The sequence below is a fragment of the Chelmon rostratus genome, chromosome 14 (genome assembly GCF_017976325.1).
Source record: "Chelmon rostratus isolate fCheRos1 chromosome 14, fCheRos1.pri, whole genome shotgun sequence".
NCBI classification, from domain to species: domain Eukaryota; kingdom Metazoa; phylum Chordata; class Actinopteri; order Chaetodontiformes; family Chaetodontidae; genus Chelmon; species Chelmon rostratus.
The window spans coordinates 21,110,428-21,132,352 of NC_055671.1; the positions used below are offsets into that span (position 1 = coordinate 21,110,428).

Genomic DNA, 21,925 nt, shown 5'->3' on the forward strand with positions numbered 1-21,925 from the left:
CTGGATTTCGTTCTGCATCACAGATATATTTTCCAACCATGATAAACAACGGGGACGGTCAGAAAGTGCAGCGTTCTCTCAACAGCAACAGACTGAACTTCTTAATCTGGGAAACACTGGAGAACAAATCCAGTGTTAGAAAAGTTCATGTTACAGGCTTGAGGCTGGACTGTCATGAGCTCATCTGAAACAAGTCAAGAAACAAATGGGATTTTGAAAAGTGAGGGTGACATTAAAATCAATGGAACCAGGATATTTCCAGGCATTTGGACCTTTATGGCTCCAAATGTTTACGTTTACTGTTCGGCTGCGACCTCTAATGGTCATAGTAACTATGACGGGAGCAAAGGAGGAAGTCAGGTGACGTAGCATCAGGAACAAGAAAGTCTGCATATGGAGGAGGTGGGGCGGATGGACGGGTCAAACAAACACAGGACTTTCACCCAGGAGACCAACGTTAATGTCCTGTGTGAAGTCAACATTGACTTAACTTACATAGCATTAATAAGTTATGCCATGTAACATTTTTAACCCAAACCGTGATCTTTTCCTGAACCTAACCAAGCAGTTGTTGTTCTTTAACCTAAGCAAACTGACGCCGTTTCACAACCTTAGCCATGTGACCGCAAAGGCGGGGTACGCCTGTGCTGGTACTCTCCAATATGTCCTTTTTGGGAGTCACTGGCAATCGACTGCGTCAGTCGTTAAGGTATGAGGACGTGTTGATTTGAACATGTTGCGTCCTCGCTCCCTGATGCAGTCCTCCTCTGGGCCAATCAGAATCCAACACGGAATCGTGAAGTCATAAATTTGCTGACTTCAGCTTGTCAGCAAACAAAAAACAACAGCGACTACCACACTACAACGACTCAGCAGATGAAGTCACAGCGACTCGTGCCTTCACTTGGACTTGAGCCCTGTGACGTAAAAGTCTTGAGATTCAGCCAGAACCTGAAGCAGAGACAGAGCCGACATTCAGGTCAGGGTTCAGACTGCCAGCTTTTTCTCTGCCTTTTTTTTTAATGTGGCTTTCGATGCACGATTGTAGCGTCACCACGGGATCTCTTCTGAAGTGTCCAGAGAACAGAAACCTCACAGAGAGAAAGATGAGGGTTTGGATAGTTTGCAGTAAGAAGACATGGGGAATCTGGCAAAGTGGAGGAAACATTCAGAAGGAAAAAAATTTGTTAAAGAGTCATACATGTCAGCATATTTCTTGTGCTTGTAAGACATGCTGCATTTGTTTCTGAAGCATGATGTATTAGAAATGTGGATTTGTCTGACAGGTACGTTTTGTATTTGCAAAACAAAATGCATTAGTTTGTTAATGGTGCTTTGCATTTGCAAACCACACTCTGTTTGTGAATCGTTGGACATTTGTAAAACATGTTTTGTTTGTTACATCATGGCAGGAAATTAACTCCATAGCTAACACTGACAGAGCCGACAGTATACATGTACCCAGGCCAATAGCAAGAGCCCATTTGCCCTCTTTGGTTGAGCTGCTAGAGAGAAAAAAACATGACTGGCATTAATTTACGGTAAGTTAATGTTAGACCAACAATGCACAACTCGTCACATTTGCATTGTGTTGCGCAATATAGCCTCATATTCTGCTGTCACATGAACCAATCTTAGCTACCAAGGTAGCCAGCTAACATATAGGCAGCAGGGTTCTTTTATTCAGGTTGGAGCAACAGCTCCTAAAATGTGCTAAATTCAGAAATAATTGGCTTTGGTTTGCCCACATTACATATGATGTATGTAAGTTCCCAAATATACGAGTGTCGAGGGTAATCTAATACACATGATTTTATTAAGTGTTCATGATTTCATTTGTATCATCCTGCATCATCAGCGCTACATGGACACTTATGGGGAAACTCAGAATTAACCAGAAAAATATTATTAAAATAAAAAAATGTTTTTGGCAATTACATTTTCTGTAAATTTCACCTCTTTACCTTGTGATCTGTTGTTTTTCTACACTGCAAGGTATGCAATTCTGTTTTTTTTTTTCCATAAAATATTGATTATTTTAGTATTTTAGCAATGCATTAAATTCTTTGCCTGAAAAAAATAACAAAATAATGGACCAAAATTAACAAGCACACATGGGACGCCAGTGAGCTTACTTGGTACAGTCCTTGAAGAGCTCTTTGCAGGCCTCCTGCTGCAGCCTCTCTGCACACTGAGCCATCATGGCCTCCTCCACCTCAGGCACGTGGTCCTCCGACTGCACCGCAAAAAAACACGAAGACCAGGTAAACACGGTGACTCAACTCTAACAGTGAACTCACAGAGGAAAGCCAGATGAGCTGGGTTTAAGAAGGTGCTGGAAGATGATTGTCCTCAACACTCTGCAGACCTCTGCATGTTCAGACTTGAATGTGCACAGATACAGACAGATGCAGGCGAGACCGAAGCACAGAGAGATAGAGTTAGCAGGAAGGAAACCTCAACCTGCCTGCACTGCAGACATGAAAGCTAAATTTTCACAATACTAATTAGTGCACATTGTCTCTGTGCTGTTGCTGTAAAGGTTCATCTTTAAAGGATGGTGGTTTCAGTGGTTTCAGATTAGTGGATTAGATTTCTAACTTCAGATAATCTTGACAGGCTGTAATAAGCCTTTACTATTTTCTCTACTTGTGGTGCATTCATGAAAACTCTGTAAAGTGGAGAATACTTTTTCTTCATTTCATTAATATTGTTATTTTTCGGGATAAATGATATTTTGTAGTCTTTTTTTGTTTGGAAAATGCAATACTCGATTGTATTTCTGTACATTCTTAATTGTATTTCATTTGTACATTGTATTTTTACATGAGTGAGCCCAGAGAAAAATAAAAACTTGAATTGCATGTCATGTAAAATATATCTGAATTTGAAGGTTTCTTGCATTAAATTAGTTGATCTTGGAGAGTGTTCTTGAATGCAGCATCTGGAGGATACTTGCAGTGCCTCTCAAACATCAATAACTTTCTAATAAAAATTCAATTGGAATGTTGTTAAAATGATGGATTATCTATTGCAAGCCAGAGGTCAAGTTGATTTTTAGCTATTTTTTAATTTGTTCATTTATTTTGCACATATTATTAACATCAGCAAAATGATTTCCTATGCAATTCAAAGTATGCAGATTTTTCAGAGCCTTAAACGGAAGCCAGTGACTGCCTACAAAGTTTGACATCGATCTAAAAATTGATTTGTGATTTGTGATTTGAGTCAGCAGCAAATGTCTTTAATTGAAAGTAGTTTTCCCAACAGGAAAACAGACTAGAAAGTCCACACAAGCAGCAGCTACCTTTGGGTTGAAGTATTTGTCGACGAGTTCCTGACCGCACTCCTTCCTCTTCTCATCTGGAGTCACCTCGTACTCCGCCTGCAGAGAAACACATGAAGACAAAATGAGGCGGAGGTGACCATCAGCTGCTACAGGCGTGTCCCTTGGTCACCCAAATATGGCAGTTTCAGAGTCTCCTTTGGATGCAGTTTGCTGGGGTCCAAATGTGCAAATGACGTGTACATACAAAAAGCATCCGTATGCCATTTCCCAGGCACAGGGACTATAAATAATAAAGGCCACATATTATCAAAATAAACAGTCATTGGGAAACATGGCGTTGTGAAATAACAGACTTTGGACCAAGGCCGTACTGAAATAAAGGCTGCTGGAAAACAAACAAAAAAAACTAAAATATACAAGAATATAGAAGGAGCAAGTTTTAAATATTAATTGAATTATTTTACAGTTTCAAGGTTATATATCTGTTTATTTTTTACTCATTAAATGTCTCATTTATGTACCTAATACTTCCTGACAACATGGCGCAGATAAGTCAATATCAAAATTTAACTGGTTTGATCCAGACTGAGGATAAAAGTAAAGTAGATTAAGGTCATCAGGTCAAAAGATACAAACTAAATTTTCACAACAATGGATGTAATGTTTTTGAATCAATCCCCCTAGAAGTGATTAAGGAAGTAGTTTGACTAAACAAGACTTTCAACAGCTGTATTTTAAGGTCACATATGTTTTTCACTTTTTAAAGGCCAACAAATATCTGAGAAAAGACCCTCCCATCCCTTTTTCTCTTACTCCATGTATCAGGAAGTAAGTGCTTCAACAGGCTAATCAGATTTGTCATTGTTTTTTCTGTGCTGCTCCAACCACACACACTGTTCTGTTGCTACTATCGGCTAAAGCTGAGCAACATGGTTAGTCTTTAATGATGTATAACCTTAAAAAGGACATTTCAAGGATGTTCGGAACAGATAAAAGCAGTAAAGAGTCACATGTTCAAAAGAAAAACTTGCTTCATTCGTTTTTAAGTAGCTTTGAATCATTCATATCTGACATTTTGTACAGCTACGATACAATCGTCATGATGATATAATGACTGTACTGAAGGTACAACAATAATATCAAATGACTGCTCGGCTGTAACACCAGCTCCCTGTGTGTCCACTGAAACCTCACAAGGCCTCAGCTTCAAAAAACACCAATTTAAGGGTTAATTGACGAGTTCAGGGAGGTCTGTTCCACACCCTGCAGTAAATGAACTGATTGTATCCACTCCCCCTCACATTAACCATCCCTCTGAATGGCCTGCAGTAAACTAAGTCTGACTGGAAAACTCCAAAGTGCTTCCTCTCCAATCTCACAGCGAGAGCCTGTAAACTAATGCTAAGTGACAGCGGAGACGGTTCAAATCTCATTTTCCTTCTCCATCCCGTCCTCTCGCAGAGTTCTCAGGGAAGAGACGGGAAGCGGTTGTGGGGTAAAACAGAGTCTAATTGCTTTGTATGTGAGTCGCATCCGCTGGACGGCTGAAAGCTGTAAAGCAGTTTGGCTGAGCCGGTCAGTCAGACTGGAGCCTCGCTGCCTTCACTCACACAGACGGAGGTCTTCATCAGCCTCTCCACCTCCACCCGCCACACCTGACAGCAAACGATCACTGATCCACTGATTGATTGATCAACATACGTCACATAATTTGACCCTTCAGAGACAGGGAGGCAAACACGCAGAATAGCCTCAGATCCAACACTTGATACTGTCTGACTGAACTGCTTGAATACTCACACAATAATACGTTATATTTGTATTTAAATCTCAATAAGAGTTCAAAGCTTAGACTTTCAGCCAGGCTAGCACTAACGACGTAGCAACTGGCTTTGTCAGTCAGCCGATTAACTACTTTGGTCTAGACTGAAATACCCAAATATAAGACGATATTGTTTTCTGGATATTACCTTCGAGAATTCAGATTGTATTATATGTGAGAGCTTGACATCCATTTGTTCAGTAGATTGTATTAGTTTTTACAATCCCCTGAAACTTCACCTTACACAATATCTCTATGTCTACTACGTCTAATTCTGCTCCATCCAATACTTTGGTTTATGACCAAATACCTTCAAAACTAATGACATTCCCATCAGCCTCAGCTGTACTTTCTGTTTTAGCAAAAGTTAGCATGCTAAAATGCTAATCTAATATAGTGAACATGGTAAACATAGCTGCTAATCATTAGAACGTTAGCATTGTCATTGCAGGCATGCTAGCATGCTCGTGCATTTAGCTAATATTAGCATTTAGCACAGCCGCACTGCAGCATGGCTGTGGACTCTGAGTGTGAGTTATTTTGGAGCAGTGTGATGACAAACAGGCACAAGAGGGTCCTAAGTAACATTTCACATGTGTGCATGTGAGTGTGTGTGTGTGTATGTGTTTGTGTGTATCCTTAAGAGTAAAGGAGGAAACCACAGTTTATCATTTATTAAGTGTGCAGCCAGAAACACAAACACACACACACACACACACACACCAGTGGGAATACAAGAGAGTGACTAAAACATTCCTAAAGTGAGCAGAGCGAGCAGCAAGCCATTCAGCCATCAACAGTGTGTGTGTGTGTGTGTGTGTGTGTGTGTGTGTGTGTCACGGACACGACATGGGAGGTAGAGGAGGACGACACACTGACGCACTTTTCTCTCCTTTGCTCCCAGAAGTCAAGAGTTCCTGTATTTCATTAAACAGATATTAAACTACTTCCTCCTCCTCCTCCTCCTCACTCCAAACTTCAAGTGTTGGAGGCATTTCAGGATAATTAAACTTCCTGCATCAAAGGCCCAACATGAGAACCAGATCACCCATTTACTTCCACCAGCTGCCCGTAAAACGCAGTTTTTAATGGGTCAGTTAACCCAAATCCCCAAAAAAAACATCTTTTCCCACCTACGTCTGGTGGTATCTACCCATACACATTTCAGATTTCTGTACAATGAAGTCAATTGGACAGTTTTCATTCAACAAATATTTGTCACTTAATTTAAGGTAATTTAAGGAAGGAGAATTATCAGCTGAATCTGCTTCCCCTCAGTTTTATGGAGCTTTATGGTGAGTTTCAGCTCATTGTTTATTTGTACAGTAACAGCTTTACTGTTCTGGTTCACTTTCAGCACTATCATAGTGTTGTTTCCAAAGAAAAAGCTGTAAAATCATACTGTACACTCCCTGCTCAGCAGCAAACAGCAGACAGACACCGAGAGTTGCTGGTGAACATAGTGGAGCATTTAGCAGAAGGGGTCGTATTCATAAAGATTTCTAGTTCAAAGAGTTGCTCTTAGTGGCAGATAATGATTGTGGTCGATCTCATTCGTGATGCGCTTGCATCTCTCGGCCAACGCAACAAGGCTGTAACGGCAAAAATGATGAAGTGATCGTAACACTTGGATGGGAAAGTGCAGCAGTGATTACTTGGGACTGTTGCAACCTTCATCAGCAGAGTGATCACATAAACAGTGACAGAGCTTTCACAGCTTCATATCGTGGTCCACACCTTGCAGGCTCTCAAAAGCTCATTCATGGACAAAGCGGGCATCCCCGGTGTTGTTGGTGTAATTGATGGGAGAGTGGAATGCAGCTAATGTGGAAACAATCCCAAATTTTCCTAAATCACAGATAAAATAGGACTCCGTACTAGAAATGTTTAGGCTAAGTTAGGAGCTCTGTGAGAGGATGTTTGCGTATACGGCCCCAGATGTTTCCCGTACAAGCTGGTAGAGACCAAAACAGAGCTAAAAAACAGTTCATATTGAACTTAAATTGATCAGGTCACACAAGCACGACTACAAATGAATGATTGTGGTTCTCTGTGACTGCTGGGTGTGGAAAAAGCCACTGTTTGCAAGGAAGTTCAGCACATCAGCTTAAACGGTGAGGATATGTCAGTGCCGGTTCACAACTTGTTTCCTGCCCACAAATGGCCAAAAAAAAAAATCTGCTATTGCGGCTTTGACTAAATGGTTTTAGTTGCCTCCACCAGCGGTTTCCAAGTGAGATTTATTTACACGTTAAATTGCATGTAATGTTGGCCCATAACACTAAAACTACGTGCATGTCTATTGAAGTTTTTCATCATGAAATGACCCTTTAAGCATTTATCTATTTTAATTCTCTTCTCAATCCCTTATGTTCATTCTTTTCCTGTTCATCATTTTGTTTGCCAGATCAACAAGTTTTCTGTCTATTTTTCTCTTTGGTACTTTTCAAAGGAATTCAGGAAACTCGCCACCTTTAGGTCCATCCTCACCCTCTTCTTCATCAAACCTCTTTTTATATTGACACCTGCATCCCTCCTTCTCACCACAGCATGAGCTGAGGATGATTTTAAGGTGAGAATAAAAATGAGAAAACACACATTTTCCTCCTCTTTCTCTCTCTCTCTCTCTCACACACACACACACACACATCCTCCCTCCCTCCTGTCTATAACAGGAACTGAAGAGCATTACAAGGAAGACAGAAAAAAGTCCTTGAGATCCCCACCTCCCTCCCTCATTCCCACATACACATCACACAAACACACACATACGCACTACCAAACACACACACACTCTTCATTCCTTTTGTCTGTCCACACAAGTATCCATGGAAAAGGCCATTTGGGACAAAACTCTATAACCTAAACACACACACTTCCAGGAACAAGACAAACATTAAAACGTCCACACACACACACACACACACACACACACTTTCTCACTCTTCTTACCACGGCATCCAGGAACTTGACGCAGCGTCTCAGTTCGGGTCGAGTCTCACAGAACTGTCTGAAGAGTAACCGTCCGATGGGCTGCCGCTCACACAGGCTGCTGTAGTCCTTCTCTACAGACAGAGAGACACCATGGTGTTAATGAACTGCAACACTGAATTTAGCTTTTGCCTAAGATGTGTCTCAAGTTTCAAGCTAATTCAGCAAAAGAAAACATCTTTCCACCAATTACCAGTATTTTCCTGCAGTCTGTTATAGCCTCTAAAACAAAGAACACCTCTGCTAATCTCAAGAGAAATTGTTGCATATTTAGGATTATATATGTCAGGATTATTAACCGTTCAGGAAAATGGCCACTGGCAGTAAATCACACAGAAAAGATCACATATTGATACATTAAAGGATGAATAGAAAGTATACCGTTGGTGAGATTATGAAACCACTTAAACAGGTAAAACAGTGGTTTTTGCTTTGTGTTTCTTGTAGCGATCCTTGTTGCAAGTAATTAGTTTGACCGATCAGGATCAACAGCAGCGCATGAAAGTACCTGGAACTTGGAATCAGTTTGACCTCCTGATATTTCTCCCTCATGTGACCAGAAAACAAATAAAGGCAGAACTTGTGACAATGGCTATGTGTTAGGTCACATTACGTTGAACAAACTTCCTGTTCTGTCAAATAAAATGTGTCATTAGACACAAATAATGATCTGCCATTCACATGTTCCCAATTCTTTTATTGTATAGCTGAATGCTTAAATAACAAAGCTATTATAAATGAGGTCATAAACAAAGTGATGCAGCAGAAATTTGACTGACTGAAAGGAGTTTGACAGAAAACGACAGTAAATGGCAAGGACACATTTCATAATCAAATAACAGCAGCTGTTAACACACACTTTATGATCATATTTGAATAGATCTGGAGTCTCATTCAAGGCAGCGCTGTTACTAAAGATGCAAACATAACAAAATGCAGCTTGACACAAGGTCATGCAGATCATTTTAAGTAATCAAGAGGATCCTGTAGCTAATTCACTATTTTACAAGAAGCCAATGGGGGGAAGAACGAACAGGAGTAATGCAGGACCGTCTACTGGGTCTAGCAAATAGCCTAGAAGCTGCAGTCTGAACAGTTTAGAGCCACTTGACTAAGACATGTAGAGGGAATTACAATAATGAAGGCAGGACAAACTGAAACTGTGAATCAGTACTTCAAGATTTACAAAAGACAAGATACATCTGATTTTTTCAATATTTCTTAGCTGAAGAAAAGAGTGAATCATCGGCATATCAGTGATATGATATGTCTTAAAAGCGGCTAGACAAATGCCCCAGAAGCATGTACAATGAAAAGCATTTTTAGGGATTTTAGATAAGAAAGGTAGCTTGGAGATTGATCTGTTATTCTCTAACTGTTCTGGGTCTAGAGAAGGTTTTTTTAAGCTGTGGAGGAACACTGGCTATTTTTAAAGAGTCAGGGACAGACCTGGATGTGAGAGAGTGGTTGAAAATAGAGAGTAAGCTGGGACATAAGAAAGGAAGGATGGATTTTATCACATGAACTAAGGGAGGAACGCATATGAGCTACAGTCTCCAGGCAGCTTGTGCATCTTTAATAGTCTGGTTCAGTTTCAGCAACTAAACTGAAGATTCGGTCAGACCAAGTATTTTTAAGGAACTTGGACTCAATTAATTTGTAATTAGCATTTACACTGTTGGTATTCTGAGAAAATTAATTGATTAGTGGGGAAAATAATCAGTGGATAAATCAAAAATAATCTTTAGTTGGAGCCCTAAAATATTTGTTACAGTACACAGCGCTTAAAGAAATGCTGAAGTTGAAGTACTGAATGGCAAAGCTTCACTCTAAAGGGATTGTTTGAACAGACTATAACTACACTGCACTTCCTGAATAAGTGATCAATTATTATATAAATGCTGTTGCTGGTTATAATGTATGTAGCCTAGACATCCAAAGCCCTGAGTTCATCTGCCGAGCTGTGCTTCAGGACAAAAAACAACACCAAGGAATTGTCGATTTGCATCTGTGACTCCTGTGGATGCAAAGCAACTCAAGAATAAACAAGCAGGATTCAGGGAGGAGCAGAGAGGCCAGTGCGATCGAAAGAACAGCGCAAAAGCATCTGCAAAACCTTTCGATCAGACCACTCTGACTCACCAGTCAAGTCAAACAATTCTCATCTGTACAACCCAAAATCACACACAGAGTCTCAGCAGGATTCACAGGCAACTATTCAAGACAAGTTCAAACTGGAAGGAGACAAGAAAAACTCCTCAACACAACAATGGGATCATAAAATAAAAGTCCCTGCTTTCTGTGTCAGTCTCTGTGAAGGACATTTCACAGCACCTGAGCTAAACTACATGCTAATGGAAGGAAAAACTGGCTTGGCTTGGTCTGTGCAGTGAGGCCCATTTCTTTAAAAATGAAAAAAAAAATCAAAGGTAATATGTGGAGTTTACTTCTGAACAAAGTTCTGTTTACGTTCTGTGTTTCACACCAAAATACACTGCATGTATTCTTCAGGCCTAACAAATGCGTTGAGCTCATTTCATTCGGCAGAAAACATTTGCAACATGCACATTTGCATCTGAATATTTTGGAATTTGCATTGTTTACATCTGTGCAACAGACGGCAGCCTTCTTCCACACTAGTACAGTACCAAGCATTGATTAATGAGGCTGTCAAGTTTTAACCAGCAAACTGGTTTTTCCTCTTTCCTCCTAAAAGAAATAAATGAAAGAATCGCATCCACACGAGCACTGTTTTTAAAAAATCTCGTCCACAAGAAAACACAAGAACATGCAAAACCATCAGGCAGCAATATAACCCTAAGTCAAAAGCCATGCTGGCCAATCAGAAGCCTGAATAAAAGTTTTTACCAGTAGGCCACCTGCAACCAGAGGTCCGGCCAGGTCTCTCCAAAAAAGGACAAAAGGCCAAAATGTATAGAAAAAACTACCTCATGAAAATAGCCATGGATGACACAGTGACTGATGGTAAGTGATGCCTCATTCTGTCAGGTTCTGCTCTGTTTTTATCCCATTTTAGGAGTTTTTTCTGCTCCACTTATCTCTCCTCTGCTCTGCCATGCTGCTACATCCTCTTTGTTCTACTCTGTTCTACTCTAATGATCTCTTTTCTCTCTACTCTGCTCCAAAATACTTCCTATGTCCTGCAACAAAGTGAACAGCGCAGGACAAAGTGAAGTGAATGAGAGCCAAAGTGGGATATCTGGAAGGCAACAACAAGAAAATCATCAGGTTGTTCCAGACTATGTGACTCTAATTAACATTGCTAATTGACAGCTTATAACGTGTGTTTACATTAAATCCAAACCCATTATTGTCCTGTGAAAAACACCAAAGATTAGCTTCATTACAGTGCATGAAGCTACTTGTCCGATCCCACACTGGCTACTCATGCGTGAAATATAACATCCCCCAGTTCTGGGAACTTTCCATTATGTGGTTGTGGATCAGTGGACTTTCTCAATACATCACTGGAGGTGTGATGTACATGAAAGGAGCTCCAGGACTGTACAGAACATGCTGTACATCATCATATAGAGCATTTAAACAAAGAGGCCTCTGTCCAGCCTCCCGCTGGCCCTGCAGGCCTCGAGGTCCTCACAGTAAAATTATCATGCCACCGGTTTGAAACCAGATCAAGGCCCTTGCTCTTCTCTCTCTTTATAGAATCATCAGGTGAAGCAGGGAGAAGTAAACAAGCTGAAATTATCTGGTGGATTCTCACTTTCAGCTCTGTGCAGGAGCACTGGAGTCTGAGGTTTTCTTTGTTGTAGTCACGTTAGAAACAATGCTCTAGGGATGCCAGTGTAGGTGGTTGGTCAGTCCACTGGGTCCAACTAAGCCAACTCAACAACTATTAGACAGAATCCCATGACATTTTGTAAAGACACTAATTCAATCCAGACTTCCAGGGTTTCATATGTCACATACATAAGAAAGCAATGAACGGGGCTACGAAGAAACAAGACGCATCAGAAGAGAAGCCGGGTATAGCTACGTATACGAATTATATAAGCTAACTTCCACTATTTTGAAAACGATGGCGGAGACGTTGTTCTGTTCCTGGTCGCAAAGTTGATAATTCTGGATAATAATGCTGCTCTGTGTTGGTTGTGTAAAAAGGCAGCTGTTTGCCCTACGTTAGCTATAACATAGCTTTATAAGGTGCTAATATGCCAGTTTAGCTCCTTCTGCTGCCTCCAGAAAATCAATGAATACTCTTTTAAGTATATGAAAGCTAATGCTGGGTACATTATAGCTATGTTGCACATTCACATCAATCTTCTTGATGTCCAACCAAAGTTTAGTAGCCAGACTACTATCTGACCACTATAACATTAGTTATTATTACTTATCAGTTAATATAAGTTAACTACTGCTGACTGTGATCAAGCAAGACCGTTAAAGGGTCAGCTGACCTTCACTACAGACTGCAACTTACAGTATATATATCCTACTGATCAGATTCCACAGTGTATTGTTGCTCAATAGTGCTGAATGCAGAAACATATTTCTATGACCACACGAGCTGCTGACAGAAGAGGTTTCTGCAGCCACAGCAGCTGAACTTTAAAGTCAGTATGGACCTGGTTTATTGTAAGATCGACTTTCTTTAATGGCCTCTAGATGAGGGCACGGAGCATTGAGGAGAAGGACAGGAGCCAGCATCTATCAAGACTCAAGATACTTTCATTTGCCATTTGTAGAGAGAACAAGCATGTGCACTGAATTTCCTGCACGTGCCTCTCAGAAAGGACATGGACAACAGCAGCAAAGCACTAAGGGAGACAGCTGAGAACAGTAACAGATAACAGAAAGCAGAAATTACAGCAAAAAATTTGATAATTCATATAATTGCCTTGATGTGTTGTTACGACCTGTGTTTCCACTTGCAAAGCAGCCAATCAAAATGAAAAACTCAATTTACATGAGGCTGCATTACACTTTAGATAAAATCAGTTGTGTGACATCTCTAAGCCTGGCACTGCTGCAATAATATCACCGGAGGCCAAACTTTCACTGAGGAAGAAGTTGATACTGCTGGACGGGCTTGGAAAGCTGAACAACTGCAATCTCCTAAGACTTCCCCATATTTCATTCACACACCCTTCCATCACATCGGCTTTCCCTATTTGTTTCAGTGTTGGCTGGTAGACACCAGCTGACCGATCTGCTGTCTCCCTTCTTCATGTGACTTCAATACTGAACGTTGTACCTCTGCATTTTCTCACAAAGAGATGAGTCAACACAACAGACACAGATTTCTCTTCAAGATTGTGAGCAGACGACACACAGGAAATCAGCATGTGCACAATGTTTTCCAAATCATGTCTTCAAAGTTAGAGTAATGTGAAAAGCAAAGACAACCGAAGCCTTAAAATGAATGCTTTTGAAGTTTTGATCACTGTATTTAACATTTTAGAATGAACAAAACTGGCAAAAATGTATCTGAACAAAGGAGAAAAAGTGATTAGACAGTGCTGTGCAAGATGGAAATGTTGCATATTGCCTGCATGGTATATATGTGAAGTAAATGTAAGGAGAGAAGAGGAGCAAGACGGAGAGAACAGAAAAAGAAACAGAGAAAAGAAGAGAACAACCTGCGTCTGACGAACAAGGAAGTTGACAGTTTCCTGAATGTCTTTCTCAAGACTCCCTCCCACTCACCTCTTTCTTCTGGTTTCATAAAAACTGTCAACAGTCAAGCTCTTGCTTGCTCTCTAATTTTCTCTCTTTTTTTAGACTATTTCGTAAGTTGTCTGCATAACTTTGTTTAAATGCTAATAAGGTCACATGAAGGTCCTCCTCATGCCCGGATCTAACAATGATTCTAGTGAGAGCCGGTCCATGCAGCCAGAATGACGCTGTACACATGTGGTGGCAGTCTGGAAGTTCACTTCTATAAACTGCAACCCATGGGACCAGGGGTCAGGGGCCAGATCCGGCCTGCAAGACATCTTCATAAGGCCCCCCAAATATGTAGAATTTACTATTAATTTACTGCAAATAACACCAGTTCCTTTGTCTTTTTGTAAAAGCCCCAACAAACACATACTGTACATAAGCTCATACTTGTGGCCTCGTCCCGCTTTGATCCTACCCAGCCTGTCTGTCGCCACGCAGCACCTCAAGGCAGTATAAGGTTTATCGTGGGTCGTCATTAGCTGGGCCTCAATGCTTCTTCTTTAATGGATGTCTTCCTAACAATGTGGCCTGTGTGTTTACTCTGCACGGCCTGGGTGCCATGTATGGACGTACAACACAAAGTGGCTGTGTGCGGTGACGGTCGGTGCCTCCAAACACAGACAACAGACCTCCAATGAATGGGAACGCTGATGTAAACATCATGATTGTGGTAATATTTCACGTCACGCTGACATCTCATGCTGCTATAGTTAACCTTCGAGGCAGGTCAAACCACTGGATTGGTTTACGACCAAACACAAGCACGCTCACACAGGGCTGAAAGATCTCAGAAAAATATCTGATTGCGATTTGACCAATGTGGACGTTCTGTCCACACACATGTAGTTTAGCTTGTTTCTATATGAAAACAGCAGAGTCAAATAAAATGATGCACTCACTTGTTTTTGAGGTTGCCTAAATGTTCTTTCCTCAAACCACTGAAGAAAACTGAACTTTGCTCATTTAATGCTGAGTTTTGGCCAACGTATAGCATTAATATCATCGATTATAGCATTATTGTAATACATAAAACAAAATGTAGACTTGGCAATAATTCACTGCTCATAAATTCACAAACGTTTTCAAATCTAATCATTTAATCATTGACAGCTCTGCACTTTAGCTGCTTGGACTAACGTTCGCATCACAGACTGACAGCTGTGACACATGCCCAAACCGCAATTCACTGATTTTTGATAAGTTGAAAAACATTACATGATGTGGCTGCGGCTTAGCATTTTCTTTTTCTCTACCTGATGTGGCCTTACATTGCGTAGATGTTACGTGTATTGGTTATGTTCTCATTTCTGCTGGCTGTGTGTGCTATTGCTGCAACTTGCTGCACAGTAAAATTGTGGTACTCGCTGAATACAGAAGAAAAGTTACACTTAATTGGAGGATCTCACAATGTTAGCAAACTGTCTAGCCTTGAATAAGGGCCGCTCGCTGTGAGAAACGTAACAACAAAGGAGTTGTTGTGTGTATTTCACAGGGTCAACACCATGACTTCCCTCAGCGCTCCAGGCGAGGAAAGGGAGATTTTGAGTAAGTGTGAATGGCAGATGATAAAGAAAGTGTAAAACCTTTCCGCACAGCTAACAGAATCATCTCTTTGTCTAAAACCAGACATCAAAGACAAATGACCAAACACCAGCTACAGTTCATGGTAATGGTACAGTGTTAAGGAAGGGAGAAACAAGGCTAAATTTATCTTGACTGGCTTTCTTTCACAGCACAACGTTGAGCGAATCCATCACACATAGACACCACATCGCCTGCAGCTGATCATCGCAGTGATGCAGCCACACGGCCATCGTATCGGTCTGTGGAGGCAGATGCACGTACGTCTATCGAGGCGAAGTCTTTCCAAAATTAAAATCCTCATAATATTGTGTATGGCATGTATTTCTGAAACAGGATACTTGGTTAAATAAAAAATGCATCATTTCATAGAAAAATTACTTTATTTCATGCAGATAGTAGTGGTAGTTGTTTTAAAATGCAGTATTTACGATGAACTTACCATGTGTAAATAGTTTTTAAGTATTTTTTTTTTTCGTACTGCATTGTCGTGATAAAACACACCAAAATTAAACAATTGAGTCAACTGTAAGGAACGGCAGCTCTTGTTCTGTTGCTGGTGCAGGGAGGCTCCAGAAAAGATCAGAGGAGCGAGAGAGCCTTAAATAACAAGTCCTTTTAAGAGACATGTCTTCACAGGCCACAGCTGTGGCCAGTGACTTGAATCTGTTGCATTCTGCAGCACAGAAACTTAAATGAGTTGAATAAAACCAGCAGTGTTTGGGCGTAACGCATCACAAAAGTCACATGTTGAACTAATATATTATCTTCCCCCTGTAACGAAGTAATAACGCATAACTAACAGGATTTCAATAATATTATTACATTAGCAATATTCAGAACGAGGTTAATAAACGCACAAATACGTACCAGCTTGATAGCTTTATTATTACAAAGTAATACAACACTCATTGTACTTCTGCAGTTTGATTGGTGACAGTAATGCAAATGTAGCATTACCAGTACACAGCCCGCAGTGTAAAGTTGCTTTCAAATAACAGTAACAAGTAATACATTACATTTTGAAAGTAAGTGCTGAAAACCAATGATAAAAGCTCTTTTTATAACCAGTGTGTTTTATGTAAGGGCCCAGTGCATTGTCATCAACAGCCAGTCACTGTTTGTACCACTACGTCTGAAGACTGATAGTGATGTTAAGAAACATGGTATGTTTCATTATCAGGAGGCTTCCTCGTTCATGATCACACAAATACTTGACATACACCATTGTTGGAACATTTCACTATTCATGCGAAACAACCATAAACCGTTCCAGTCAAGAGCTGAACTGCACTTTTCCAGGGGCCGGAACAATCCACCGCATAGACGGGACGATTCCCAAAATAAACGCACAAAATCAAGGAAAGCAACTTCTTTGATTCCCCAGTTAAAGTAAGTTTTGTTCACCGCCATTAAGGTGGTGGCAGTTTTTTAAGACTCTAAACTAAATGTAAACATTAAGAAGATATTTATTTTACAGTGCAGAACATACATCAACCATGTCAAAATGACATTTTCAATTTCCTTTTTTCTTCAGATTATTTTCACCGAGCTCCTTCGTCTCGTCCCCGCACTTTCACTAACATCACCGACATCCTCTCCTGACTGTACATCTGAGTTCTTCTACCTGCTCTCGTATCATCATCTTTACTGTCACCAGCTAAACTGAAACTAACCATACTGCTGGTTGAAACAGCAAAAACACCAGTCTGCTTCCTCTTTCTGCTCTGGCCACAGTTTCCTCTGTGGTACCACTTGAGCAAGATTAGTTTCAAAAAGCCTGCAAGCGTTCGGCATTCAGCTTTCAGAGCTCGACTTTCCTCAACTGAATGAATGATCTCGGTGTGAAAGGAGTTGAGTTAGGACACATTTTAGCCGCTTGTCTTTGAACATTTAAATGTGACTGGACGTGACAAAGCAGCTGAGAGTCCTGAGATTATCTCTGGGTTAAAACAGAGATAAAAAGAAAATGTGAAAAGGAACCCATTCATATCCTTTCTGTCCACGTGCTGGCTGGGAAGCAGCGCAAGTGATTACGAGAGACGGCACTTATCATCGGCCTCGATCAGAAAATCAAAAATGTCTGTATGGTGAATAAGAAGCGAGCAGCCGGTTGGCTTAGCATGAAGACCGGCGGCAGGAGGAAACACCAAGCCAGAACAACAGGCAGAAAAAAGACATCTTATCATCGAGACTGCAACTCGAGTGTTACATCCATCTCCTCCTTTTTAACTTGAGGTCTCCCGCTGAGAGCACGGAGCATGTGGATGAATGGATGTCTATTTTTGTACAGCATTATTAAGCAACCGCCGCTGCACGGAGGAAATGAAAAATCAATATTGATCACGTAAACTAAGTGAAACGTAATACATCAACAAATCTTGAAATATCACATTATCATTAGATCATGTTTCAGTATATCTGCGTATCTAAAAATATCCAACTAATCTGACTTCAGCGCTTAAGTACACAGTGTGTTGTGTACTTAAGCGCTTAACTTTGTTCTCTGAGGTGTTTTGAATCTGAGGGCCAAACCTTTGCAGCTGAATTCATCACATCTACTGCTGATTTGCTCTTTAAATAAGTGCTATACACAGAGCTGCACTTAGTAGTAAAACATACATTAACATCCCAGTCTGGTTGTTGTGACTTTCCCTCCACAGAGAAGAGGACGAGTCAGCTGCTGCCACTTAAAGGGAAAATCCGCCTTAGAATATGTTTCATAACATTGTGAGGCTCAGTTTTTTATGAGTGAATTCGACACTGGTCTCTTCATGAAGTGGGCCAACACTGAACTTAATGTACTCTACAAACAAGAGGGGGAGCACGGAGCCCAAAAGATTCATGTGAGTGATGTATTAATAAATTTGCTAATCTTCGATTTGTGACAGGTAACAGTGATATGCACACACTGTGGATGTCAGTGTCTTTTGGTCAATACAGACTGAAATATCTCCACAACAAATGGATGGATTGGTCCAAACATTCATGTTTTCCTCAGGATGAACTGTAATAACTTTGATGAATCTCTGCACCATCATCAAAACTAAAATGTGTCCAATACTTGGATTTCTGACAACATACATACAAAACTATTTATAATTTCATCAGCTTCAATTGTAGTTCAAAGTTATTGCTAATTAGCAAATGTCTGTGTGCTAAGATGCTAAATTACAACAAACACCGTACACATTACACCATCACCATGTAGCATTCTCATTATGTGCATGTTAGCATGCTGATGTTAGCTTTTGGCTAGTTAGCTGCTAGAATGGGTGCAGACTTGCAGTCTTATTTTAATGATGACTTCCACGATTTAATGATTTCCATCTTACAGAGCCACTTTACCGCAGACATAGCCCAAGCCAATAATAACTTACACACCACACCAATAAATTAAAGCTGTGGGTGGATGTACCTCTAGCAGCCACAAAACACCCAGCATGCCATGTCCAGAGGTGCATTTCTAACTTGCACTCAAAGAAGGACTGATTCAGAGAGTCCCACTATCTCACTTTAAGAGCTTGATGATGTGGAGGTCTGGTGATTGCTGCACATGATATAATCAGCTAAAGGGGTTTTAAGGCAGAGCAAAAACCAAGTCGTGGATACAAAAGGTTTGAATCTGTTTCAAAAGACTCGCTCAACACATAAAAGACCACAAAAACTTTCGCGAGATAAAAGCCTTCTCCCGTAAGACCGAGGAAAGATGCCGTTATCTTACCTGTGGTTTGTCGCAGCTCTTCACACAAACTTATGTGGGGGAACTGCAGCAGCTGCTTCCATTTCTTACTTTTTCCTTTTCGGTTGCCGCCGCCTCCTGTGAAACAAACAGTTTGGGTTTAAAACTCAAATCCAAGAAAAAAAGCACTGATGATATAAAGTAGCATAAAATGGAAATACTCAAGTAAAGTACAAGTACCTGGAATTTGTACTTAAGTGTAGTACTTGAGTAAATATACTTAGTTACTTTCTAACACTGATGGCGTCAACAACATTACTCTCTCACTGTGGGGGAAGTGAGGTACCCTCAAGGTCAATAATTAGCTTCAGGGTAAAGATTTGATATTAGGTTTGGATTTGTAACTAGTTCAAAGCTAAAGCTAAGTCCTCACAAGTACAGCAGAACAAGCTGGTGTGTTTGGGTGCAGTCACGCACAGTTTCTTGAGAAACGACGGAGTGAAGACAAAGCGCGAACGTCACCGGAGCAATCAGAACAAAGCACAAAGAGAAACCAGAGGAAGTTCCTGTGCTCTCTCTGCATCAGCGCTCCGGCTGCTTTCAGAAGCTCGTGCAGCCGGTGATACACTCCACAGTGATGCAGTTTGATTCACCCCACTGCAATAACAAGAACAAGAGCCAACACGACGCTCACCGCGTCACGTTCAAATCTAGTCCCTGCACGTTGATTCGCTCCTTGTGAAATGAAAAGAGACCATTAGCTGCCTGAACAGCGGGACATAATCCAGGAATCACTTATGTCATTTTTTTAGGGTAAAAAGCAAGAAAATTCTCTGGGTTCAGGTTCTCACATGTGAGGATTTGCTGCTTCTCTTGTTTTGTGTCGCTGTGAGCTGAATATCTATTGTCTGCCAAAACCAGACATTTGAAGACTAATAACCTGTGAGACATCTTTTACCATTTTCTTACATGTTACAGACGAAGCAAAGGATTTATTAATGAAATAAAAACAATCTACAGAATAGATTTAGAGAATTATAGAGGTTGCATTAATCTTGCAGCTATGGCTGCAGTTAATGGTTATAATGATTGTTTTCATGATTAATTGATTAATGGTTCAGTCCATAATGTGTCAAAAACCAACAGTCCAAAACCCACAGACTCTTCAGGTACTATCACAAATGACAAAGAAAAGCAGCAAATCCTTAATTTAAGAAGCGGGAACCACCAAACATTTGACATTGTTGCTTGAAATTAAACAATTATTCGATTATTAATTTTCTTCTGAACGCAAATACATTAACTAACTAATTGTTGCAGCTCTACCTGAAGCATATCACTGTCTGTGTTTTAACGTGAGAAACATGCAGACGATGTGACAGTAGGCTCTAATAGCACTTTTCACTTTTCATTCATGGTTTTCACAGTGGCCACAGAAATATGTCGATTTCAGAGTTGTTATTTCTGTCGTCGACTTAAACAACGTGTACAGCTGTGGGTACAGCTCAGTCTCGCCCACACCTGTCTACATGTTTCTGGCACTGCTTCTCATTAATATAGCTGGGCAGCTAGCTATCTGTGAAGAAGATTTGTTTCTTATATCAAATTGGAAGCATAAAAGTTGGGGACAAAAAGGTGGAAATTACTCTCTTACTCCGTGTAAACTTCTAGAAGGGCATCCTTATCATCCAGAGGCGATATCAGTTTAACAGATTAAACATAACTGATTGATAAATAATGCTCCCAGATCAATTTGTCAGAGAAGCAGTGCAGGAGCTGTTGATGTAAGTGCTAATAACAGAGCGTAGCTGCGAATACAGCAGCACACTCACTGTGTCTTCTGACGAGCAGAGTCAACACCACGCCGCAGGATTTGCTATTCAAATACAGCAAGGCAGCTGCTACTCAGTGAAAATGGATTATTGTCATAGATACAATGCAAACAAGATGTTTTGTGTGTGTCCGGGAAACAGATGATAACATCAGCCACAGAATTGCCAATAAGCTGATTGATAACGGAGAAAAAGAGATCTCTGATGTCCGTTCTGTGCATTAGTGGAAATAGAAATAAACAGCATGAGAATACGGGCTGTCAGTGAGGCAGGAAGGCGCTGAAACACCGATTCTTCACAAAATGATAAACATGCATGATTAGACCGAGAGCAGGAGGAAGAAATCATCCCACGTCCATCATGGCAGAAGGAAAGAAGAGGCTGAGGTCAAAGGTGACTTTTCAACTTGTTGTTCTGAACTGGAGGACATTTAAACCACAGTGTCTGACATGATAAAGTATCTAACACCCTGAGGTTCAGCCTGACATGAGATAAACGTACCGCCTTAATAAAACCAGTCACAGTAAATGAAAGAACAACGCGTCTATAGTTTTTTTAAATGCCCTTTTTTTGACTGTGTCTCTTAATGTCACACAAACTTAGAGCATCAACACTTAAACATGCTCTGTGGAGTCTTCATGTAAACAAAGTCATGTTTACGCTCAGTGTTACTCACGGAAGCTCATGATGTGTGTCCTGAAGGCCTCGCCAACGTGGTGAATGGTGGCCTAAAACTTTTAACAATGATGTTCTTTATCTCCTAATCTGCCAATTATTTTCTCAGTTAATCAGATAATTGTTTTGTCTGTAAAACAGGAAACAGCTTCTCCTTTGTTGCTGTTCTAAGTGATTAATATTTACTATTGAGCTTTTATTTTACAAGAGTGCGTTGTTCCAGGGTCTTCAGGTGCAGATTGATGAGAGAGATGTAATCCTGTGGCTTAACTTTTCATTGAAAGTGGTTCTGTGTGGGTCAGCCTGCTCCATGTAAAATGTGCAGGTTTACAACCAGTCTGGGAGATCTA

The 21,925-nt window shown here is 40.6% G+C and overlaps 1 protein-coding gene across 2 annotated transcripts in view; it reads right to left on the bottom strand.

The window, feature by feature from the left end:
- The window catches only part of grk6 (G protein-coupled receptor kinase 6), a 45,959-nt gene that overhangs the window by 19,843 nt on the left and 4,191 nt on the right, over nt 1-21,925 (bottom strand). For both annotated transcript variants that reach the window (XM_041953051.1, XM_041953052.1), the window contains exons 2-5: nt 19,111-19,206; nt 8,064-8,176; nt 3,308-3,385; nt 2,136-2,236 (exon numbers count right to left, since the gene is read on the bottom strand). In XM_041953051.1, the coding sequence (XP_041808985.1) occupies nt 2,136-2,236; nt 3,308-3,385; nt 8,064-8,176; nt 19,111-19,206 (388 nt within the window). The remainder of the gene's footprint in view (nt 1-2,135; nt 2,237-3,307; nt 3,386-8,063; nt 8,177-19,110; nt 19,207-21,925) is intronic.